The 26,892-nt window shown below is 41.4% G+C and overlaps 1 protein-coding gene and 1 pseudogene across 1 annotated transcript; one reads left to right on the top strand and one right to left on the bottom strand.

Annotated features, from left to right (window-relative positions):
• On the top strand, positions 1-26,892 carry LOC139448107 (ADP-ribosyl cyclase/cyclic ADP-ribose hydrolase-like). Its single transcript, XM_071229622.1, has 8 exons — positions 1-65; positions 1,755-1,929; positions 7,846-7,984; positions 13,733-13,954; positions 15,534-15,613; positions 17,426-17,512; positions 20,725-20,811; positions 26,668-26,892. The coding sequence occupies exons 2-8, from the start codon at positions 1,772-1,774 to the stop codon at positions 26,813-26,815; spliced, it is 921 nt and encodes a 306-aa protein (XP_071085723.1). The 5' UTR covers positions 1-65; positions 1,755-1,771; the 3' UTR covers positions 26,816-26,892.
• On the bottom strand, positions 12,292-14,601 carry LOC139448108 (uncharacterized; annotated as a pseudogene).

Genomic DNA, 26,892 nt, shown 5'->3' with positions numbered 1-26,892 from the left:
CACACAACAGATAATGTTATTTCAACACACCTGTCTTGATCAACAGTTTGCCTTCGTCGAGTCAGGTAAGTAGACTTACAAGATGCTAACGGGAAAATGTCTGCGTTTGCTATTGTTTATGTTGACCTGTAACCGTTACATGCTTGAGATGTGGTTTATAGCGGAACAGCGGTCAAAGGACAGCGGTTGACATTTGAGAATAGAGGGAGGTTTTACATCACCCACAAGGCTGTAGATAACGATTTCTTATACTGTGGCGTGCTGAAAAACGAACTAAAAGCTCTGGTCAATGGTTTATGCTTATTAGGAACATACAGTTTTTTACATTTGACCGCTTGTTGTTTTGCAATGTCCCAGCTATATGACGTCGGCCTGGAAATAATTTAGATCAGACAAACCCGTGATTGATAATATGAACTACTAGGTTGCTCAGAAAATTAACAGCAGGTTTGCCAAACTCGCAAGCAGAGGAAACATGTTCTTAAAACAAATCCTTACTGATAAAGGCAAGGTTATACATGATTTACATGTTATTGGGCCATGTGCAGTGTATTTCAGTCGTGTCACCCATGTTGGTATTCTGTGTCAGGAGAGATGGTCTCCCTATTTAACGGCTGGGGGGGGGGGGGGGGGAAGAGAGGCTCGGTGACTTAGTTGACTACGTGGTATTACACCCCGACGACGTGGGACCTTACTCATCACTGGATTGTCTGGTCTAGACTCGATTATTTATAGGCCGCCGTCATATAGCTGAAATAACGCAGAGTGCGGCGTTAAACAACATATAAACACATGTTTAGAAGTCGTTATACCTCGTTGAAGTTGACTGGATATATAGTATTGGTGAACAGATGCTAGAAACACCGACAAGTACATGTACATGAGACATTGAATGTTTAATACTGTGCCTCAGACTGTGACACCTGTGTGTATTAGAACGATCTTGATATAGTCAAACTATATGTTGACCAGTCCATGTTCCATAGTTTGTGAAATCAAAATATTGTGTTAACAAATTGGTGTATATTATATGATGTATTAAGAAAAAAGAACATTCCCATTCTATCGTTACGTATGAGAGATATAATAAAGTAGTTGAAAACCCTCTCAATCTATCGTTACTGACGGTGAACACAATATATGCGTTGATTATCTACCCCAGTCAGCAACCCATTCTTGTCGTAAAAGGCGACTAACGGGATCGGGTGGTCAGGCTCGCTGACTTGGTTGATGTATGTCATCGATCCCAATCACGTGGATCGATGCTCATGATATCAATTACTAGATTGTCTGGTCCAGACTCGATTATTTACAGACCGCCGTCATATAGCTGGAATATTGCTGAGTGCAGCGTTGAACAACAAACAAACGAACCCTCCCGGATATATCACATTTAATAGTATAATATACCCAATGCAAACCCTCCCCGATATATCACTGCTAATGGTGAATATTACATATCTGGAAAAACACTGACCGATCACTCCTTTTTGATTAATTTTCTTCACACTAACATAAGGCGTAATAATACGACGCCCCATACCCAAGAAACATATCTTTGTTTTTTCACTTAAAAAAGTAAAATTATTATCAATATTCATCAGTTACATTACTAAGCCTTTCGAAGCCAAATATAGCGGCAGCGATAATACAATCTTAACTAGTCATCACCTTGAAATCTGACCATACCTCCGATACCACCTCTTATCCATCATCTTACCTGCAAATTATTTCGGGGCATTTCTTTATTTTAGATCCCATAATCTGAAAGATGAGAACAGTCACAACATTGTTGTCCATCCTCATGATGACGTCATTTGTGTATGACGTCATCAGTGACAACCCAGGAACGACGCCGCACCTGTCAGAGATATTTGTTGGTCGATGTTGGGACTACAAACTGATCAAATACAAACAGCTGATGCACTCGTAAGTTTGAAAATCACTTAAATTGTATAAGCGCTTTCCCGTCCATAAAATACTTCAATTCTTTCAATTTATCTTCAGGAACAAATAAGAGGATCATCAAAATATTGATATTAAGACGCCTTAATCGGCTTGTTTTCTTTGGAGATGATAATGTTGGACTATTGGAATGTTGGTAATTGAACAGGATACTGTCTTTGAAGCTGTTGGTTAAACGCGAGTTGTCTTGTATACATGCATATTTTAAGATGCGTTGACTTTCAGTATTATTTACAAGACATTTCAACACAATCATGGGAGGGAGACATCTTTCCTCCCAGCCACTGCGTGCAACAAAATTTCTAACGATATTTTACGTGAACTTCAGTGACTATTGACGACATAATGGGCAGATCAGTTTTTTAAACGTTGTCCAACTGCCTCCTGTTGTGTTGAAATAAGGGTAGAGTTCATTACCCCGCGTCGTTGCTTGGTAATCCTTTATTTTTATTGTTTGGGTTTCCATGGAAACACCTTACATGGAAGTATGGAGTATAAGCTACTCAATAATACTGACCAAACTTTGTTTTCTGATACCCAAAAGTTTGCTATCCAGAAATTTATTAAACAAATTATTGTTTTCGCGTTTCCAAGGTAACATGTATGTATGTAAGTTGTTGTTTTTTAAACGTAGGCCATCCGGCCCATAATTCACAAACATTCACAATATGTTGATGAAAGGTCCACCTTTGTAATTCGATACATTACTATCACTATACACCATCAACAAGTGGTATTAATTCATATCGTAGTGTTCTTCAATCCATTGTTTTCTCACATTAAAACCATAAAATATGTATGCACCTAGTTTCCGTGTATGTTGGTGATCACAAATTTTCATGATATCGAGAACGTAACAATGTCATTTCACAAAGCTAAAATACTGACGCCTCAAATTCTCATACAAAGGACAGATCAACAGAAGATAATCTCTCTTCGTACAAAATATTTTCCCATCGCCCAGACTCAATACTTAAACTATGATTTCCACAACAAAGCACTTCATAAATAACTGATTCTTAATATTTACTTGATACTGTTTCATATTTTCAGAGTTTATTAATTCTTAATTTTAATTTTCCATGTAGATTACAAAGCCAATTTTGACGTGACACGTACTTGAATCATTGAGAAAAAAGAAACTATACATATTTGAGGTAACACGTTTCTAGGAGTTGGTTTCATTTGCATGTTAAGCTTTGCATTTTAACGAGACAAGTTCTGAACTGATGGGTGATTTCCAACTTGTAACGCAAAAGATAATCCATGGGTACCAAGGGAGCCAAGTCGGGCATCCAACTGCCCCTTGCGTTCCTGTATAAGTACAGCCTTCTAGAAGCTGTACCATGCCGAAACGTCTCTAACGATCAAGCTTGCCTTTCTTGCAACTACGGGCGCGGGCAACTCTGATCACTTTCTGCCGACGCCGACTTTACTAGACATGATACCTACTCATATTCAGAAGCGCGGGGGTAAAGAATGACTTTGGCCTGTTGCTAATGGCGGACGACCACACATGGCTTAAGGGAATCTTAAGGGGAAAACGCATGCGTATGTACGTACATATATTCGAACACATCGCAGCTATCAGCTTTTACTGTCCGACAACCTCTTCTTAGTAATACAGTTGATAGTGCACCACAAACGCCGTTAAAAAACATTTTGCAGAATATTTAGGACATATGTATAATACCTCTAACATGCCGCCGAAATAATGGGCAAGAACAGAAAACGGAAAAGGGTTATGCAGTCTTTAATAACTCGCCGTCTATACTGAACCATATCGATCAATTTCTCAATGGAAGGGAAGCAACTCTTGGGTGGGCATTTGCGCGACTGATACTATTTCGTATGTGTTTGGCAGTAGAAATATATCGTGTCGTTTCTGGTGAACAAACAGGAGTTAACAACTCTGTTCAATGAGAATGCGATACAACATCACCATACATGATCATTTACCGTTTAAATGATGTCCTGTTATGCTAGGCATTGTTTTGAGGTGGCGATTAAGATCACCGCGAAGTACGCCGGAAAAAGCAATCAGCTGTACACATATATTTTCTCCCAGACCTACCTGTGAGACGGTTAAAAATGCCCAATAATACAATTTGAAAGATTGTGATACATTGTTTGGAAGTGATTCTATCTGAAACTGTTATTTTTATCATGAATAATACTTAGAGGTTATTACATGTGTTTTCATACCATACCCTTTATCATATTATATCGGCCCGAGGACCAGAGGGCTGATATGTGTCGAGGTATGATATGAAAAAAAGACATAACAACCTGTTTAATCATATACCACAACCTCAAATTGTACAATGTATGTAACTGACACTGAATACAATACATATTTACCTTGTTTGGAAGACATTGTCATGGGAAAGCCTGACGAGCAGACGTGCAGACGACACACCAAGGGACGTAACTCCAATTTCAAATGCTTGACCAACCAAATCAGCCCGACAGGGGTGTAATACGGGACTGGGTATAACATCCCTTGTGATTTGACCGTCTCTATATTGGCTTCATCACATATGCTAAATACCTCATATCATTGATAGGTCTATGCTAAATTGCAACAAACCTGCAACTAAAACAACACGATATTGCATACACCCTACACTGTAACCAGTCCCGTTTTACTCCGACACATATCAGTCCAAACACTTTGGTATATTTTCGGATATGTTTTATGTATGGAATAGATTGACGAGTCACTACTTGCAGCTTCTCGTGCTTTTTCAATTTCGTTTGTTTGTTTGTTGTTTAACGCCGCACTCAGCAATATTACAGCTATTTGCTGAATGACATTACGAGCATCGAGTCACGCAATTGGGATACGATGTCGCATAGTTGCCTTTTACGACAAGCATGGGTTGCTGAAGAGCTATACTACCCCTGATCTTCACGGGTCTATTTCTATCGCGAAAACAATATGTTTACGTATCGTAATGAAACTATAACAAATATGTCTATTAACGAGTCAAAGTATGGCATTTATGGTGTATCCATTTTGTGACAAGTGCTGATTGTAGACGTAATGAGATCCCGGTTGCGGAAAATAACGGTGAGTTGGCGCGAACTACCGGTCAGATCGCACACGCTGTTGCCGAAAATAATGTAAACAATATTGAATGAAATTTGTAAGAAAATTAAAAAGATGGATTGCAAAACATCAGTGACATTTACAAATGCATACATTTTACAAACAGATTGTCTGAATAAGAGGATTGACTTGCGAATTCATTACGGATTTTTTGACATGCCATTTCCTGTGTTACGTTCTCACTAGTAATGTCTTTGCCTTGGGAATAAAATAGAAGAACGTAATCAGAACGTAATCAAAACGCATTGTGTTATACGCACCCCACACTACGCAGCTGTGACTGTATACATAAGAAAATGCGGTAGTTACATCTCAAGTGAGTGAGTTAGGGTTGAACGCTGCTTTGCATACCAGTCCAGTTATCAGCTTAATGTGGGTAGAAAGCCCGAAGTGATGCAGGTCTTAGATATTTAACACCCAGGAGCACAGGTATGACAAACCTACAAACATAATCGGGGCGAATCCATAACCATAAGACCAGTGCAGATCCGGGGTAGAATAGGTCTTCAGCAACCCATATTGCCGTAAAAGGCGATGCTTGTCGTAAAAGACAGCTATGCTTGTCGTAAGAGGCGACTAACGGGATCGGGTGGTCAGGCTCGCTGACTTGGTTGATGCATGTCATCGATCCCAATTGCTTGGATTGATGCTCATGATACCAATCACTGGATTGTCTGGTTCAGACTCGATTATTTACAGACCGCCGTCATAGAGCTGGAATAGTGCTGAGTGCGGCGTAAAACAACAAACCAACCAACAACCATAATCATAAGTTTCTAGCGTGCCCAAGGGACGCAACTCTGCACACCGAATTGCTGCGCTGAGACGACTACGGTAGCAGTGCCCCCGACAATGAATGATTTAACATGTTTAATGCTGACATTGTCCCCTCCTCCACCCAACCAATATTTGGCCCCATAACTCCGTAATATAAGCATGCATTTATTGATCTATGCTTATTCTTTTCCGCCGCCCCCATCCAGACAATTTGGTCCAAAGAATCCGTTACACAAGATAACAGATACATAAATAATCTGACATCAAGCATCTGGTATACCATATTAGGAACAGGGATAGGTTTACAAACATATGGGATCTAGGCCGATAGGGTGACGGTCTACCCATGCAGTCATATGAGACCCATGCAGACAGCGAATGGGACTTCTCCCAGGAAACGCTGCTTAGTCAAACCCACCCAGAACATTTCGGAGAATGTGAAGACTCCCCAACACTGCTGCCTTCTGCATTACCCAGATTGTCACAAGAGCTGTATTCCTGTTAGCAAACCCGGGTACTCTCCCAATGTCAGTCAACAGGCTGGGAGGTACTAAACCTAAGGCACCGAGAACAATGGGGAGTCGGACAACTTGGTACTTGCGATGCAAGCGTGACATTTCAAAAGCGAAGTCCGCATATTTGCCATGTTTTTCCTGAATCTTGTCAATCACATTTGTGCCAAATGGGACAGAAAATTCAACAATATAAATGATTTCATTGGATTTTTAAAAAAGGACAAGATCAGGTTTGTTTGGATACGTCTGAGGCTGTAAATGGGCCTATTCCAAAGAATTTTGTATTTATCTTTTACCATGACGCCCTCTACATATTCCGGGTCGTGCCAAGGGGTGGACCTCTGTGTCAAAACCACAAGCATGGCGAAGGCGGTAATAAAATGATCGCGCTGCACCATCATGTCGCTTAAGATACTGTGTCTGTGCCAAAGATGGGCATCCACTGACAATGTGATGGACAATTAATTAAATGTATTACTACATTTTATATTTACATTTTGATGCAAAATCACACATTGACGGTTTCGAGTGGGACGTGACTGGTCCTGAGCAGCAATCAGAAAGCCTTCTGTTTCACTTTTAATTTCATCCAAGCAAAGGACTCTGCGGGGTTGCTCATCCTCTCAACACACTACACATAAACTCGATGAGATGACATTGGGATTGTGTCCCACATCCTTGGCTCGTTTAGGAAACTTTCGAATGCCCTGTTGTTTCATCATGAATTGAGTAAGGGGTGTTATAATTATTAATTTATTATTATAGAAGAGAAAATGGGAAATCGAGTGTGAGATCCTTTCAACGCCTATATAGATATATAACTTGCCGATCCGAGATTGTAGTAGTGTCAGTTGTTCCGAGGATCCGAAACTTTATCCGAGTAACGGGACCTCGTCAACAGCTACATGTTTGAGAGTAGCGGCTGGGTCAAATATTCCATGACTGCATAACCAGTTAGTTCGGATTGTCGTGTCCTCTATTTGTGCTCATAATCCGCTGTACGGTGAACAATAGTTCACGTTGGGTCCGATATCTGATCCGAAATATCATACAGCACTGGATGTCGACCAGGCCACGCGGTGTTCACTTTTTCCCAGCGCGATCCGTCCATATTACACTAAGATCCGAAATTTAGCGCGGGTTAACCACAAGATCCGAAAATATGTTTCTAATGGCAACCAGTGCTGGTCATTTTGGGGTCATGCTGGCCTCTTTGACCTATTCGGATTGAAAAGCTGGGAGCTTTTTTTGTGTTTTATTATATTCAGTTTGTTTATGAACCGATTTAGTGCACTCATTGTCCGTTTTCAGTCATACCTAACACCTTTGACATAAATATTGTTTTACATATCGACACCATCTCGTAAGAGTAATGCTTTTTCTTAAATGTCCATAACCAGAATCGACAAACCATCTTCGATTATTCAGTGTAAATTTAATACAAAGGTTGATTGATGTGTGGTTTATCGCCTCCAGGACGAGCGTTGATGTGAACTGCGAGGCTCTGTGGGAGGACTTCTTCAAGGCATTTTCCTTCCAGCCACCTTGCTCGCTCGCCATGGAGAATTACCAAGAATTCATGGACCAGGCCCGACAAGACCTGCCCATAGACAAGGTAAAAAACATTTCTCCGGGTATCACAGGCACTGGTGCTCACCTTGAGTGATTGTTAACGAAAGAGATATTTTTTTAATACTTAGCACGAGCACGAATACGCCGCTGTTAGCAATTTCACAGCAATATCAGGGCAGGGGACACTATGCAACTTAGCATCTTGAAATTTCAAGAAAAAAACCGAATGGCCCTAAAAAGGCTTCGGTAGCCTTCCTTCGTCTGTCTCGAGCCCCGGATAATAATGCCCTGAAAAACGGCGTTGTCCTTATAACAGTAAACTGTTCCATGTATAGTGAATGTGTACTATTATTCATATTTTGGGGACACGAGTGCCCCAGTGCTCATTTGTGCGGAAATATGGTTGCAGAGTTGCTTCCCTTAGTTGTACCAGGATAAGCAGACCATGCTTTGGAATTCCGTTTATACAGTATTTCGTTCCGATTTAGCCTTGGACTGTGGGGGCGGTGGGGTAGCCTACTGGTTAAAGCGTTCGCCGAAGACCCGGGTTCGATTTCCCGCATTGGTACAGTGTGTGAAGACAGATAGTTAATTTAATGTCTTACTTAGGGCATACATACGATATAAAAGTGTACAGACAAATGTAAAACATAGTATTACTCAAGCAGCTCCTACAGGAGTTATGAGAGACAATCGAGTATACACTTAAAATAGGATACAGATAATATATTAAACGTGTGTTCGCACATTACCAATATAGATAAACGATAAGACACGAAGCCTATTGTAAATAAGCGTGTATACAAACGTAATAGATACATTCATTATAAATTAAACAATTAAACGAGACTTACCTGTAAGTTGAAGTTTGATTGGGGTTCTGCTACGTCACTGGAATGCTGGAGGTTTACATGAGATTGCGCAGTGCGATCGAGCGGCAGGATTCCAAGTATGCTTGTGACACCAAGTGCCACTACAAGTACGAGGGAGGGATGCGGAGGGCATGTAAACCTCCAGCATTCCAGTGACGTAGCAGAACCCCAATCAAACTTCAACTTACAGGTAAGTCTCGTTTAATTGTTTAATTCTGCTACGTCACTAATGCTTCCGGTTCTCATGAGATTTTAAAGCCACTTGATGGCACAAGTCCTATCTCAAGAAATAAAATACAAGGTCAAAGTTCAGTATATTTATTTTTTGAGTTTCAGCAAATTCAACAAGATTTGCACAAAATTGGGAAACATGTATGCATAAGCATGACAACCCAACGAAAGTTGAAACTGGTATTCAAGCCAACATGGCACAAACTAAAAACTGCTAATCACAACCAGCAGGTTGTTTGCACATAACTCCCAACAGTAGTAATTCTATTCACCCGCAGATGTTGACAATTGTTTTTTACATACAACTTGTGTCGTTCGGCAGTGTTTCTATTGGTACATTGTAGTGTCTAACAAAAGTTGCAGCTGAAGACCAGCCTGCAGTTTTTAAAATATCATTCATTGGCACATTTGCTTTCTTAGCTGCCGATGTGGCTGCAGCTCTCGTACTATGAGCTGCAAACACAGAAATGTCAATACTCGCTTCTTCAAGAACAGTCCTAATCCATCTTGCTATTGTGGATCTTGTTACTTTCTTATGGGGTCTCTGGAAACTAATGAGCAGCTGGGTTTCACTTCCTCTAATCTCTGCAGTTTTGTCCAAATACTAGGACAGAGCTTGATAAACACATAACACATGATCAGTTTCAAATTTTTCTAGCTCAACAAAGTGAGATTTTCGTAATGGATTTCTCTGTTTTAGCAGATCAAGCACAAAAACAATCTTGGAATCTGAAACTTTCATATTGCTAATCTGTAATGTCTGAAGTGACTGGAGTCGGTTGGCTGTAGCCAGAGCCAACAGTGCAGTAAGTTTTAGAGTAAGTTCTTTCAATGTTAGAGTTGAGTTGTCTCCCCTGGACTGTAAATACTTAAAAACAAGAGACACATCCCAAACTGAGCTGTATCTAGACCTAGTTGGTCTCTCGTTAAAAACTCCGCGCAAAAATCTGCAGATCAAAGCATCAAAACCAACATTAACATCACAACTAATAGAAATCAAAGCTGACACAGCCGATCTCGCTGTATTCAATGAGCTATAGCTTAGTCCTTGTTTATACAGCTCGCTAAGAAAACCTAACAGTCTCTCTACAGACACCTGAAGGGGATCAGCACCCCAATTATTACAGAAAATTTCCCATCTGTGCACATGGACTGTGTACTGTTTTTGTGTAGATTCCCTCCATGATTTGAGGATGACGTCGCCAATCTCTCTCGGAACGCCACGTTTCTCCAGCGCGTTCCTGACAAGCGACAGGCTAGAAGTTGGAGCTTTTTCCTCAGTGGATGTAGAGCTCCATTGTGAGGAAGGCTGAGGAGATCCATCCGCCATGGTAGCACTTGGGGAATATCCACAACCATGCTCATCGCTACGCTGTACCATGTCTGAGTGGGCCAGTTCGGGAGTACCATTATCGCCTCCCCCCATCCCTTTGAAGTTTTTGCAAACACAGGCTGATCACACTGAAAGGTGGAAAAATGTATGAGTATAAGTTATGCCATGAAACACTGAAAGGATCAGGCTTCCAAGATGCATATACATCTAACTGTTTATTCAGCCTTGACGCAAACAAGTCTATTTCAGGTTTATTCCAGAGCTGAGTTAACGTTTCAAAGACCTGTTTGTTGAGCACCCATTCCGTTTTGTCATCGAAAATCCTCGATTCTGAATCTGCTATGATGTTTTTTGACCCAGGTATATGGCTTGCAGTGACCCATATGTGCCTATCAACACACCATTGCCAAAGTTTTCTGACAGTCCTGTCACATGATCTAGATTTACTTCCGCCCATTACATTGATGTAGGCGATTGTCGTAGAATTGTCTATAAAGAGGTGGATGTGACAATTGAGTTTGTCACTACATAGGGCCTGCAAAGCATAGAAAGAGGCCAAAATTTCCAATTCATTTATATGACACCTCTGTTCATCCACAGACCATCTACCGTTAGCTCTCTTATAACCAATGTGACTACCCCCATCCTTCCATGGATGCATCCGAGTACAAATCACAAACTGGGTCAGGTATGATTGGTTTGTTTGCTGTTTTGACATTATGTACCCACCATTCCAAATCCGATATCATCATTGTGGTAATGAGCATAATGTCGGAATAATTCCCTTTTGACTTTCTCAGTGCATCTATCTTTGTATTTTCTAAGTTCCGATAATGCAGCGTACCAAATTGTACCCGAGGGAAACTGCTCACTAACAGTCCAAGAACATGAGCCACTTCAAGGATTGTTTCTTTAGTTTTGCATGATAAAGATTGACATGCATTAGCAACTTTAATTGCTTTTTCTGCTGGTAAGGTTACTGTCATGTCAACAGAATTTAGAAGGAATCCCAGAAATTCAATTTCTTGAGAGGGGTTAAATTGTGATTTATCGGCATGAATGATAAAGCCTAGATCTTGCAACATGAGAGCAGTTTCCTTTACATTCTGTGAACATTCGACAGGCGAGTCACCCTGGAGGTAAGAGTCATCAAGATATGGCACAACTAAACAACCATATTGTCTTAGAGTAGCATAGACTGGTTTGAGTAATTCAGTAAACTTTTTAGGGGCACAAGCAAGCCCATTTGGTAAACATGTGTACTCATACAGTCTATGTTTCCATTGAAAGCGAAGATATTTTCTGTGTTTTTGGACAATGGGCACAAAATAGTAGGCGTCTTTAAGGTCAATACTAGCCATGTAACAGCCTGGGGTCATTAATCGGACTTCAGACCCTAAAGTGTCCATTTTGAAGTGCTCATATGGGATGTTTTTGTTGAATTCTTTTAAATTCAATATCATCCTATAAGTGCCATCTCTCTTAATTCTAGTGAATATTGATGAAACACATTCCCCCTCACAATGCTCAGTTTCCACTAAAACTCCGCTTTCTATCAATTTTGTAATTTCATTGTCGACATGAACCTCTTCACCTCTAGATAATGTAGTTTTCCTTGCATCAGGAATTTCTGGGGTACATTGGTCATCGATAAAATCAATATGGCAACCAGTAACTGTATCTAACACAGCGCTGTCTGATGTAATTTCTGACCATTTATGAATAAAGTATTGTATTCTACCCGCGTAGAAATCAGAGTGAGGAAGAAGTGCAACATCAATATTTTCTGAATTATGTCTCATGATTACCTGTGTGTTTGCAGCTGTCGGGGTTTCACTAGACTGTGCTACTGGCTCTGGCCGTGCTTCATCAGTCTCTTGTTGCCCCTGAAGGCTGCGTATCCACCTCTTTTGGCTAAAAAAGGCTGATATGGTCCACTCCTGTATGGCCTGTGTCGTGCCCGTCCGGGATAGCGACCTTTATATGGAAATCTAATCGGACCCCTTGTGAATGTGTTGTAGTCCCTAGGTCTAGCCTTGTTAGCAGCTTTGCAAGACTTTTCAATGTCCTTCAACTTTTATGTGGCTTCACCACCAAAGAGGAAACTGTTGACTGGTGCAGTAACAGAAAAAAGGGGGATATAGTTTGCATGCACATCTGGCCTTATGTGTTCACGCCGTCTCATATTGAGCTCGAAGTTCGCCAGACTGGCCATCTGGATGGTGTCTATGAGATCCGTGACCACTTCTCCCAAAGAATCATTCACAATGTTGGACCCAGACCCCTTATCAAGATTTTTCTTCATGTTGTATATCTTGTCAGTGATAACTGCCTATAAAGACACAGTCTTGACAATCATTAACTGGAATTTTTGGAATTTTTTGTCCATGCTCTGTGAGTTAGGTCTCATTAGACTCCAAATAAGTTCGTCAACTCGCGTGGCAACGAGTGAAGGACAGTTATCAGGTCTTACAATGCTGTCCAGCTTGGATTTAACATCATCATCATCAGGTCTTGTTGATTTAAACATAAGTTAATTAATGATGTCAGCCAGTTTTTGATTAATTCTATCACCAGTTTTTTCTTTAGTTTTGATCTGGTCATGAATTGTGACAAGAAATTTATCACCATGACTTGTGGAGGGTGTACTCTGACGGTCCACTTCACAGGTATTTAACAATCTCTCAATCTTGTCGTCAGTCTTGTTTTCACACGCATTCGTCTTTAGGGGTTCGTCTTCCTCATCGATGTACTCATCTTCGTAACACATGTAAGAGGCGTCACTCTCAGTGCCATCTTCATACTCTTAGTATGGCTTGTCAGTAACTGACTGCTTTAGTTCGTCAAACCCTGCAGTGATTGATGATTTAATGTCTGAGATCGAATCAGCAATCAGTTTACCAAAGTCAAGAAACTCGCTACGCAAGTTTTGTTGATCAGGCGCTGCCATATTGGTATCAGCGCCACCTCGTAGTTGTTCTGCAGTCACCTCGCCCGAAAAAAGATTTTTAGAGCTGGTTTCAAGCGAGTCACTGCCTCGCAGTGTCTCTTTGGGGTGTGATTTAGGCCCTGATTTAGTTTTGTCTGCATGTTTACCGCCAGGTATAGCCTCGCAGTGTCTGTTTTGCTGTGACCGACCACGTCAGTCCTACCATCACTCAAAGCACATGGCGCACTGCCGCTCGATCGCACTGCGCAATCTCATGGGAAACGGAAGCATTAGTGACGTAGCAGAATACAATTTATACAGATACAGATTTATACAAATATGCATGCTCTTCTCGTGAGTAGGATATCCTTCCAGGTTTGATAGTGGAAACAACTCCTCCTATGATGTCACTGTTTGTATTTTAAGGCGATGTTCTGGTCCGGGACCTACGTCATCGCCCACGAGTATGCACAAGACAGTGGCCGTTATGTGACGCTCGAGGACACCCTGATCGGGTACTTGGCTAACAGCATTGTGTGGTGTGGGTCCGCGTCCGACCCCAGCGGAATGAACTCGAGCAGGTGCCCGTCGTGGACTGACTGTCCCTTGGAGGCCAGCGAGTCCTTCTGGGCAGCCGCCTCCGCAACAGTAAGTAATGCCAACACATTTCAGAAATCTCACGACCTGATAATTGAACCCTCGGATCTGCACCATCCATGCATTCGATAACATTTTTGTTTTGTTTGTTTGTTGTTTAACGCCGTAGTGAGCAATATTCCATTAGCACTGAGCGATATGACCGCGGTCAGTAAAACATCGAGTTTGGACAAAACAATCCAGTGACTGACATAATGAGCATCGATCCACGCAACTGGGATACGATGACAACCAAGTCAGCGAGCCTGATCACTCGATCCCGATAGTCGCGTCTTACGACAAGCATCGCCTCTTCCGACAAGCATGGGTTGCTGAAAACCTATTCCAACTCGGATTATGTTCAAGAATGCATTCTTTTTTGGGGGAAAGTTCTAAAGCAAGCTCATATTCACTATTTAAACCTTCATTGGGCGTGAAATGTATTTAAGTTGTATTAACACATTGGAATTTTTTCATCTAGATTTAGATGTGGATCACACAAACACAGAATTGAAACGGGGCGCTATGAGTGTACATTAAAATTATTCAAGTAAAAAAAATAAGGTCGGCGGGGTAGCCTCGTGGTTTAAGCGTTCACTCGTAGGTTTGATTCCTGACACGAGTACAATGTGTGAAACCCATATCGCGTTGTTGGCCATCATGAAGTCGCTGGAAAATTGACAAAAGCGGCTTAATATCCAACTCCCTCACTCAAGGCAAAGACGTCTTCTCCTCGTGTGTGACCATTGTTGTAATTATGGGACGATGGCCTACATTACATTACGCATGAGAGAACTGCGCTCGGATTATGTATTGTAGATGACTGAGTAGAGAAATTAATTCCTAAGCGTTCTGATATTTCCACTTAGTCCAGTTTGGGACAGTCCCATTAAGACATAAGTGTTGTCTTCGTTAATCCCTTTGTTGTCTGACCGATGGGACATCTGACTCATGACAGGAAAGCCTATCACCTGACGCTGTGCACGTGAAGTCCGTGCGTATTCGATATCAATGCAGAGCACGGAATTCACGTGCAGTCGACGTGGTTCATTGACGAATACACGTGGACCAACGATTCCACATCCACCGCTGCCCCCTGGAAATGTTTTTTTTTTCTTTTTATTGTTTGTTCAACATCTCACGGGATCTCAATTTTATAATTTAAGGATCTGATATTAGAGGTTATGAGGACACTCTCCTTGTATAATTGAACATTCGTAAACCTTTGGCCCAAGCCGATTTCCTCAGGGTAGCATTATCATGTCCTAAATTCTTTTTGAATCACGAAGTATTGATATTAATCTTTCGTAACGTCCGATGATTTTCAGAACAATATTTCAGGGAAAGGTCTTAATTATCATACTTTCGATTCTTATTCATTTTAACACGTAGAAAATTAGGAAATTCGTACATGGCCGTTGGTAAAACGTAGGTTCATCAACATAGATCATGACGAGTGACGCGTTTCTACGAATTGTAAAGGTGACGCAACGCATGCACAGTTAGAAACCAGTCTATGAGACGGACCTGTGCATTTTCATTATGCTCTTCCCGTCAATCTAAAAGTATGTGAACTATTATATGTTTTAAGTTCGCCAAATCTGCAAAGGGCAAGGTCACTTTGGTGCTTGATGGGTCACGTGACGGCAAACCAGCATACAGCAGAGAAAGGTATCTTATTCACCACACCTCACCACTACATACAGTCCGATGAAATGCAAAATAAATATAAATTTCGAAAGCAACAATGCGTCTTCTTCAATGGCATGAACGTTATTTATTTATCTATACTAACTCGTCACCATCAATTCAGATATTGTCATCAGGGGTAGAAAAGTTGTTTAGCTCTCACGTAATTGTTTGTGGTTTAATGCCTGTTGTTACAAGGGTGTCTGCTCTGTAAACTCAACAGCCCTACATTCGCGCGTGACATTTGCAACCTATCACTGTCTTTGCTGTAATAAAATCCTGTCAAATACAAAGTCTAAATCAGAAGCCTATATTTCTGTAGTAGTTATTATTGAATTATTAATTATTATTAATTTGTAAAATATTCTCAAAGCAATGTTAGTGAATTTCAAATCCAAATGATAAAATAAACAGAACGAGCTCAATATATAACATTACAATACGGCACATGATGAAATTCACTGGTGATGTGAAAACCTTGGTATTTCACGTTTATGATTATAGAAAGTTGGAGGGCGTGCACTGACAAAGTTGGGGGCACCGGTGGCTCAGTAGTCTAAGGCGCCGCAATTCGCTGTGCAGAGTTGCGTCCCTTAGGCATGCCAGAAACCTATGATTGTGGGTTCGAATCCCGGTTCGCCCCGATTATGTTTCTAGGTTTGTCAGCACCATATCCGTGCTCGTGGGTTTCACCGAAGTGGTTAACGTCTGAGACCTGCATCACTTCGGGCTTTCCTCCCACATTCAGCTGACACGCTGCGATATGACTGGAATGCTGTTAAAAGCGGCGTTAAACCCAACTCACTCACTCACTCACTGACTGACAAAGTTGAGACCGGAAATAAAGCTTCCGGACATATTGTTTGTTTGTTTGTTTGTTTGTTTGTGTTTGACGCCTCAATCAGCAATATTCCAGCTATATGACGGCGGTCTGTAAATGGTCGAATCTGAACCAGACAATCCAGTGACTGACATCATCAGAATCGATCCACGCAATTGTTTGTTTGTTGTTTAACGTCGCTCTCAGCAATATTCCAGTTACATGACGGCGGCCTGTAAGTAATCGAGTCTGGACCACACAATCCAGTGATTGACAACCATGAGCATCGACCCACGCAATTGGGATCGATGACATGTATCAACCAAGTCAGGGAGCCTGACCACCCGATCCCCTTAGTCGCCTCTTACAACAAGTATAGTCGCCTTTTAATGCAAGCATGGGTTGCTGAAGTCCTATTATACCCCGGATCTTCACGGGTCCGGACATATTATAAAAAAAATGGTTTAGATCATACACCTGTCAGTCAAATTATTAGATCAGTTGACTGAAACAGTGACAGTGTCAATGAAAATATTTCAGAATAGAAGTTTTCAGACCACCCCTGTGTTCCGCGATGCACTTCGGCTGTTATGTTTATTGTGCAGACCCCCTTGTAATAAAAGGCATTAACTCACCAACAATTACATGAAAGTTTTTTTTAACTATTTTTTCTACACTTTATGACAGTGTCTGAAATTATGGTGACGAGTTGATATGGACAAATAAACAACTTTCAGGACATTCATGACGAATTGCTTTAGAGTTTATATCTATTTTGCATCTGCTTTGCATTTCATCCGTACGATATCAAAGGAAACGGACTATAGTTGCAGCGAAAAGGGATATTCTAGATTGATAAGGAAGGGGCAAAACTGTATTTAGAACAAGAAGTATTGTTGTCAGCATCATGCACATTATAATGGAAGTGATTTTTCCCACTTGTTAAAACGTCCATTTTCTCTCTATACTTTCAGTTTCTTTGCAAAGCACGAATTGCCGAACCTTGACAAGAGTGTTGAGGTTGTAATTCTCGTCACCCACACCCTGGGTGGTCCTGTCAGGTGAGTTAACTGTTAGGTAGTGTGCGTGCGTGCGTGTGTGTGTCTGTATGTGTGTTCACACACGCAACTACACCTCATTCAAGAGGAGTGTGTGTGAGTGTGCGTGCGCGTGTGCGCGCGTGTGTGTGTGTGCGTGCGCGCGTGTGTGTGTGTGTGTGTGTGTGTGTGTGTGTGTGGATCCTAATAACTTGCAGTTATTCTACTTATAACAAAACGATAAGCTCACACGCACGCTTACGTGTGGAGAAATCATGAGAATATGTTCATTCCGGAAGTAGAAACCACAAAATCGAGTGATTTCTCCGACTTAAACCACATGATGGTTGTTGTATAATTTCACTATAATTTTGCATAATGACCTATAGTTCTAACATATATGGCCAACCTTCCGTCACCACACAGAAACATGCGCACACAGACAGACCGAGGGCTGATTGCCAACCCCCTTATCCACACACACACGCACAAACACACACGCACGCACAAACACACACTCGAACAAACACGCACGCACACACGAACAGACACAGACACGCACACACGCACAAACACATACACACTATAGCAGACACACCAATACACACACACACCAGCACACACACACAAGCGCACACACACCAAGCACACACACCACCACACACACACCAACACATACACGCACACACCACACACACACACCAATACACACACACCAGTACACACACACACCAATACACGCACACACAAGCGCGTACACACACCAAGTACACACACCACCACACACACACCAACACATACACACACACCAGTACACACACACCACACAAGCACACACACACACTCACCAAACACACACACCCACACCAATACACACACACCAGCACACACACATACACAAGCACACACACACACAAAAACACACACCAGCACACACACACACACCAGCACACACACACACACACACACACACACACACACACACACATACACACCAGCACACACATACACACACCAGCACACACACAAGCAGACCGTGGGCGGATTGCCAGGTATCCATAGTCCTACACACGCACAGATCAATGCACTTAGTTTACCGCTGATCACTGATTATGTCTCTCTTTTATCACTACCGGCGAGAACGTCTGAATACAAGCTATAGTGCGAAGAGAGTGTCTAAGAACAAGACCAAGGCTTTCTATTAACAGACGAAAGACATGGCGGATATCCATGAGATAATGACATTCACTCTTGTCACCGACATTTGTCTGATGCTCCAGGATTTAGAAGAAGCATTCTTCTCATGAAGTCATTACTTCATTATTTACAGACTGCTTGTGGAATTATGTATACCCGTTACATGTGATATGACCAGTAACACACGAGTAGTGACTATGACTATGAATAATGGTCTGGTTGCTATGACAACGTATAACGTCATTCTTTTATATAGAGCATTAATGCCTACCTGTTGTTTGTTAGTTCGGTATACAGACTGATAGATAGTTGCCACTGACATATGAACGATGCATTCTTTCACGTGAACATATTCGCGGATATGGGAAAATAGATATTAATAACATCGGCTGTCGCTTAACAGTTAATTTGAGAACACATGATGCACCACTGTTTGATGATTATAAGTGTGTGTTTAACGTCAAATTCTATTATATCAAAGAGTATCATCTTAAAGACAGCCATCGCTTATTCACTTCAAGTATTGATTATCTCCAAAACGAGGATGTCATGGTCGGCGCAGGGTTTTTCTAACTATAAACCCTTGGCAAAAAAACGACAAAATCCTTTCCATATTCATAAGAAATATCTGCCCAAAACAAACACACAGTATTGGTACAAATAATCTATCCTTAGATAGGCAAACCTGGTCAATAGCGTGACACCCGTGAAGATCCGGGGTAGAATAGGTCTTCAGCAACCCATGCTTGCCGTAAAAGGCGACTTTGCTTGTCGTAAAAGGCGACTAACGGGATCGGGTGTTCAGGCTCGCTGACTTGGTTGATGCATGTCATCGATCCCAATGGATCGATGTACATGATGTCAATCACTGGACTGTCTGGTCCAGACTCGATTATTTACAGACCGCCGTCATATAGCTGGAATATTGCTGAATTCGGCGTTAAAAGAAAAACAAACAAACATCAATAGCATGAATGCGTTTGTGAGTTAAGAGTTAAGAATTAACGGCACTTGGGCATTATTTCAGCCATATAGCGCCGAAGGATGGCACGAGAAGTGATCCGCATTGTTTGGGTATTGCCTACACTCAGCCCCGACACACATTTTGGCCAACGGATCTCCCAATTAGGCAGATGAGTGAGTGAGTAAGGTTTTACGACGCTTTTTGCAGTATTGCAGCTTTATCACGGCAGGGGCCACCAGAAATCAGCTTCACACATTGTAACCATGTGGGGAATCGAACCGGGTCTTCAGCGAGGGGGTCAAAAGCTTTAACCGCTAGGCTACCCCATCGCCCCTTTAGACAGATGAGGGGCAGTGGGTTAGTCTAGTGGTCGAAGCGTTCGCTCTTCACGCCGAAGATCCGGTTTCGATTCCTACTTGCAATCTGTGAAGCTCATTTCTGGTGTCAGCCGCAATAATATTGCTAGAGATATTGCTAAAAACGGCGTAACACCATACTCACTCACTTTAGACAAATGACACTCGCGACGTTGGTGGCGATGGGGCCGGCTAGTGGTTCAAGCGTTCGTTTGTTCACTGAAAGCCAGCGTTCAAACTGGTGCAATGTGTGAAGCTCATTTCTGGGGTCTCCCTAAGTGATGTTGCTGGAATGTTAATAGAAGCAGTGTCACTCACTCACTCACTCACTCACTCACTCACTCACTCACTCACTCACTCACTCGGGGACTCACTGAGGCGCAGCGATTCGCTGTGCAGAGTTGTGTCCCTTTTGGCACGCCAGAAACCTATTATTGTGGGTTCGAATCCCGGTTGACCCCGATTATGTTTCTAGGTTTGTCAGCACCATACCCGCGCTCGTGGGTTTCACCGAAGTTGTAAACGTCTGAGACCTGCATCACTTCGGGCTTTCCTCCCACATTAGCTGACACGCCGTGATATAACTGGAATACTGTTAAAAAGGGCGTTAAACCCAACTCACTCACTCACTGAGTAGCTACCTGATTATGGCAGGGTTAATGTGTACGAGTCCTATTTATCATAAATGCTGTTTCACAATTATTTTTTTCTTGTGATAGAGAGACGTGCACAAATGGATCTATAGTCGACCTGACAGACGATATCAAAAGCCGTAACTTGATTTTTGAGTGTTTGGACGACCCCCCGTGAGTATTATTAATGAGCTGCGTCAAAAAACGTAATAGCAATGGCGGCGTGTTTTTCGCTCCACATAAAAAAAAATATGTGGAGCTATGTTTTCAGTGACAGCAGTCTGAGGTGAAAGAATGTTGTTTAACGCCGCATTAATCAATATTCGAGAATCACGGCGGATATCAATCATCCTTTATGGACAAGACAAAACAAGTGAACGATGAACGTCGCCGTCGGCTGTGATGACAGACCAGAACAGTCACCCTGCCTCAGGGAGCGACCATTTGATTTTCGGGGTGGGTGGGATTTTTCTAAAGAGAGTTAAATATTCTTTTTATTTAACTGTGAATTGACCATGACTGTTGAAGCTTTGGTGGTGGTGGGAAGCAGCTATCTAAGGCCAAGGTTGGTTGGTTGGTTGGTTGGTTGTTAACGCCGCGCTCAGCAATATTCCAGCTATATGACGGCGGTCTGTAAATAATCGAGTCTGGACCAGACAATCCAGTGATTGATATCATGAGCATCGATCCACGCAATTGGGATCGATGACCGTGCATCAACCAAGTCAGAGAGCCAGACCACCCGATCCTGTTAGTCGCCTTTTACGATAAGCATAGTCGCCTTTTACGGAAAGCATGGGTTGCTGAAGACCTATTCTACCCCGGATCTTCACGGATCCTAAGGCCAAGGGAAATCCGGTGTCGGAGTCCGTAAGGCAGTAATTGTTGTCTTCATTAACAAGTTGAGCGGAGATACACGAAATACAGGTGAGCGGAGATTCATACACAAAAAGGACATTGGACATTTGGATCATATCCTGCTCGCGGTCGCCCATGCAGTCAGAATACCAGACAGCTAGATACATTTAGTATCACATTGAAACAGACAATAAACACTGTTAACGTAAAGTACACTGGTGACGTAGGGACAAAAACATAATGGGCTTAAAGCGTTGTCGTTTGAATATGGAAGTAATATTTTCATGGTAACAGTAAGATCTTTGAAATTGGGAGTCTTATATTAGCCTGGACTCGGCAAACCTAAAAGATGCGGGATGTTATCTGCGCTAAAGAAGAATATGAAAGCAAACCTAACACATTTAGAAAAATTCAATCAGGTGAAATTGGCTCGGAGATATTTCAATATAAATTGTCAATGCAAGAGTTTAACCCTCCTAGATTTTCAGCCGAAACAGATTCCACTTGGCTTAAAGGGCAAGTAGGTGTTGAAATTACATGAAGGACCACTGAAAATCAGTGATGACGCGAAAGGGTAAGCATGTCATACCTACCGGAAGACCCTGCCAACTCTCAGAACAGAAGGAAGCAAATTACAGAAAACAGCAATAGTATCCGTCAGTGACTGCATGCCTGCGAGGACATTTAATTATCAACTGATGATGGGATCCTCCATTTATTCTGCTCATCGGCCAGACGCTAGGACCACCGACCTTCCTCCCTTTCATGACCAGTGAAGATTCCTGGGTAGAATAGGTCTTCAGCAACCTATGCCTACCGTAAAAGGCGACTATGCTTGTAGTAAAAGGCGACTAACGGGATCGGGTGGTCAGGCTCGCTGACTTGGTTGATGCATGTCATAGATCCCAATTGCGTGGGTCGATGCTCATGATATTAATCTCTGGGTTGTCTGGTCCAGACTCGATTATTTACAGACCGCCGTCATATAGCTAGAATATTGCTGAGTGCGGCGTTAAACAACACACCAACCAACCCACCTTTCGTTAGACATCTGAGGCGGTCTTGGTGGTCGAGAGGAAAACCTACAGGAAGAGGAAACACAAATAACGATCTACACCGTCGGCGTGTGATTTGTTTGTTCGTTGTTTAAGATCGCACGCAGCCATGGTCCAGCTATATGACGGCGTTTGTAGACAATCGATCATTCTTATCCAAAATAACCACTAGGGTTGTATACTCCCCGGGGAGCTGAGAATGAAAATCGAGTACACACTGGTCCATTAACAGGGGTAATAAATTACTAATAATGTTAGCGCTTTCAGTATGTATCAAAAGCGATATATGTATGTACACTCCCAAAGCGCTATACAGTAAAGTACGGTTATAACGAACCCAAAGGGACTACTAATTTTAGTTCGTTATAACCGTAGTTCGTTATAAGCATATATACAGCATAATTACAGCAAATGGTCGGGACCAAAAAAGTAAGCTCGATATATCCGTCAGTTTGTTATAAGCGTGTTCGTTATAACCGTAGTTTACCGTATATCAAAAGCGTGTTCCTCAGGTTTGCCATGTTTATCCTGAATCGTATCAATAACATTATTGTCAAACGGGACAGAATATTCAATGCCATTATAATGATTGATAAAAATATACAGCCATCGGCCCATGGTTATATTTGTATTACAATGGACGTATTGTACTCAGATCTTATTGTTCTGACAATAATGTACTACGAAGTGACATCGCTTGATAGATATAGATAGCTGGGCGTTTAATTAACTTACAATCAGTTGCAGACATAATGATATTATTTATTTTTTTGTCGGATATTCACAATATTTCTGTGGTAAGTGATCCATCCACCTGTCACTTGTTATAACCGCGGCAAACAAAAACGATACTCGTCCTCCACATACCCAGCATTACAAGCACAACATAGGCTTCTGTTATTTATAAAAGGACACTTGAATCATTGTCTGTGACAAATTCTCGCACACTATCCCACTAGGGTATGGTTGTCATGGAAACTGCATTATCCAATGTCAGCACGGTACTCTAATCACAAAAGGCTGGGGTATCTTGGCCCGTGGGTGGGGCCGCACCTACAGTATATGTGACAGCAGTGATATCCACGTGGCTCTGACCCAATATGTATCAGCTGTGTCCATCAATGTACACCCCCAGGGGGTAGGGGACGACCGTACCTTTGCCCGGAAATTGGAAAACCCATGACACATAGATTCACCGGACTAAGGAAACACCAGCAAACCTGTTCTCGGACTTTTGAAGTAACAACACCGCCAACAACAATATTAATGACAATGACAATTGATTACCTCTTTTCCTACAGAATGTCAACGTTTTGTGAGGTGATGTTTTTATGTTTTAGCTGAGCAATTAGATATAATTTCAAGACAAGATCAGTTTAATATTTTGTCATGAAAATGTGCTCGGTCGGGTTTATAGCAAGGAAATAGAACAAGTACTTCTTTTGAAAGTGCCGCATGTATACCTTTTGCTTTTATTTACTTATCCCAGAGAAATGCTTCTGTATAGCATGAGAATTATGACCAGATACGATATATTTAATCAGTTTTTGTTAACACAGATAACAATTTATTTTTGTTTTATTTTTGTCATTGTAACGTTTTAACCAATCAAAGATGGAGCGGCCTTTGTCTCAAATCGGTCGAATCAGTAAAGCGAAAAAGATATGTAAATAACCGTTTAAAAAACCATCAAAGACAGATACAACAAAAGGTGACATCTGCATAAGATCTGGGGATAAAAAAATCTATAACTTAATCCCAAATAATTTGAACAAAATATGATGTCAGCATAAGATAGACAGACAGATTTATAACCTGCCGGGCAAACATGAAACAAACTATGGTTATTCGACGATATCAATAACATGGCGGACAGTTCCATTGATGACGATAGAGTGTGCGATATTGCTGAGTGCGGCGTTAAACAACAAACCAACAACAACAACAACAACAACGATAGAGTGTGCGAGGAAGTCAACAGGGGCTAGTGTCGGTTTGAAGCAGATTGATAGTTTGACAGATGTGAAGCCGACAATCGAAAGTGTTTACGTCTATATTTAGCAATTACACATCTATAAGTGAAATATCTTATGTAGGGTTTCTTTCAACATTAAAATAATAATTTAAATTTGTTTTAATAGTGACATTTTTAAGGCAAATGAATTTTACAAGTACCATAAGAAATAGCTGGAAGGCCAAACTTCAGTTGCCCTAGTGTAGCATTTTCGGGGCGAAAGGTGAGGTGAGGTCAAATGGGGTTTAACGTCGCGTCCAAGATTATTGCACTTATATAGCGACGTGCATGTACATGTGTGTGTGTGGCTGCTTGTACTAGTCCGGACTGATGCCGATTTATAGTGCTAGCCCACTGCGATACCATGCCGCAGTTTAACACGAATACCCCACTTAGACACTGTATATCTCACACTGTGACTTTTCATTATAGTTTAAAGCTATAGTATCTTAGAAACAAAAATACAATTCACAAGCTTCATTTCATATTATTAAAGAAATACGTGACTGAGGTCATCAAGACCTTCAAAAGAAGCTATCAATATTATAATGTTTTTGCCAAAACGGTAATATGGAGGTAAATCTAAAAAAAAATGAAATATTTGTATTTAGAAATGGTGGGTGTGTCATAAGTGTAGAAAAATGGTTTTATGGCAATGAAAAAAAAAATATAGTATCTTTTTATAATTATCTTTGTCTTGTATTTTCTTCACGTTTAGTATGGTCAAAGGCTTTTGAGGCGTTAGCTATACAGGCTAAGAAATCATGTTTTCCAATATATATTCTTATCAGGAAATATCCGAATCTTTCATTACATATAATTGTTTCTATTTTTGATACTAAGATAGCTCCTATCGCATGCTATGGCAGTGAGATCTGGGGATACACTATTAGGGAAAGTGCTGAGAAAGTACAAAGGGATTTTCTTCAAAAGATTCCTTTTACTTAAGTAAACGTACCACAACCAATTGTGTGTTAAGTATGTGTGTCCCTGCATGAAGTATTGGTGTAGGTTGGTGCGTGTGTACCCAACACGTAATCCTCGAGCTTGCCTTGAGATGCTAAAAGTACATGTGGATGATAGCGGAGTAATCTGGGCGTCACATGGTGACATGTTGCTGCACCAAACAGGAGTGTCAGACATCCGGATATTCCAGGAGGATGGGGAGGACTGTTACTGTACGAGTGTGTTCTGTACAGATGCATTGATTTTCAAATTCAAACTTGGTATCAAACGATAAATACTTCCGTATTCCCAGTCTCAGTCCTCTAGCAGAAATATGATGTTATCATTGTTATACATCGAGACAGAAACTTATAGATTTGATGTCAACAAGAAATAGAAAAGCTATGAAAGGTTTAGCCATTGTCATAAAAGGAAATTTAATGATATAAACGGAAATTCCTCAATTGATGTACATTCATGATATGGATATAGCATCGTAGATTTTCATCAGGGCAGAATCGTGTGGATTTGTAGCTTGGTGTGATTTATAAGTTCTTAAAGACGATTCAATTGAAAATTTCATGATTAATGTAAAAAGACTTCAAAGAATTCATGATTAATATGCATTTAAGTTTCTATACCACACACCATTGGCAATATGTGTAAGATTGTAAGTGCCACAGGCCGCCAACACTGAAATACAACTGTCTGTCTGACATCAACCATTTGGACTCGTTTTCCGACTCATAACTGTTTATGTAATAACTGCAGTTTTTAGGTATATCGTATGATTAATGTAAACTAGACATGTATGCTGAAAGGTTTTGAAGATGTTTTAATTACATTACGAAGTAACGAGAGAAAAAAAAGATATTTTTGTAAAGTCCGCATGGCGATTTTTACGGAAGTAACTTGACGTCAAACTTTTTTCTTTATGACGTCACAGCACAATTGGTTCCTAGCACCCATTAGGTCCCATGATGCATGTCACCGCATCCCATGTGCCTGGATCGATGCTCATGATGTCAGTCACTGGATTGTCTGGTCCTGACTCGTCTATTTACAGACCGCCGTCATAGCCGGAATATTGCTGGGTGCGGCGTTAAACAACAAACAATCAAACAACCTTTTAAAACCAGGGCTTGTTTTTGGTTTCAGAGCAATCGTCCATCTCCTATGCGCTGATGACCCGGAAGCGAGAGAGTGTAGGCTGGTAAAGCGCCATCTGTTGCCAGGTGGTGAGAAACCTGAGAGTGACCTCCCCTTCCTGCTCAACAACCCTCCATCTAGGTTTACTAACTATTAAATCTGACCGAACCTTTCTTGTTTTTTCACTTGTTTAGTGTCCTTTAATAAAGCTGTACATCAGAATAAATAGCTACT

The sequence above is a fragment of the Haliotis cracherodii genome, unplaced genomic scaffold (genome assembly GCF_022045235.1).
Source record: "Haliotis cracherodii isolate W230 unplaced genomic scaffold, xgHalCrac1.p SCAF_7, whole genome shotgun sequence".
NCBI classification, from domain to species: domain Eukaryota; kingdom Metazoa; phylum Mollusca; class Gastropoda; order Lepetellida; family Haliotidae; genus Haliotis; species Haliotis cracherodii.
The sequence above is the reverse complement of the archived record's forward strand: the minus strand, read 5'-3'. Positions and strand labels throughout refer to the sequence as shown.

What these genes read in the sequence shown, in the direction of transcription:
- LOC139448107 (XM_071229622.1), top strand. Translation starts at nt 1,772, where the DNA reads ATGAGAACAGTCACAACATTGTTGTCCATCCTCATGATGACGTCATTT. An exon ending in GGGCAGCCGCCTCCGCAACA is followed by an intron (nt 13,955 to 15,533) that starts GTAAGTAATGCC and finishes ATATGTTTTAAG; the next exon opens with TTCGCCAAATCTGCAAAGGG. An exon ending in CCAGCATACAGCAGAGAAAG is followed by an intron (nt 15,614 to 17,425) that starts GTATCTTATTCA and finishes CTATACTTTCAG; the next exon opens with TTTCTTTGCAAAGCACGAAT.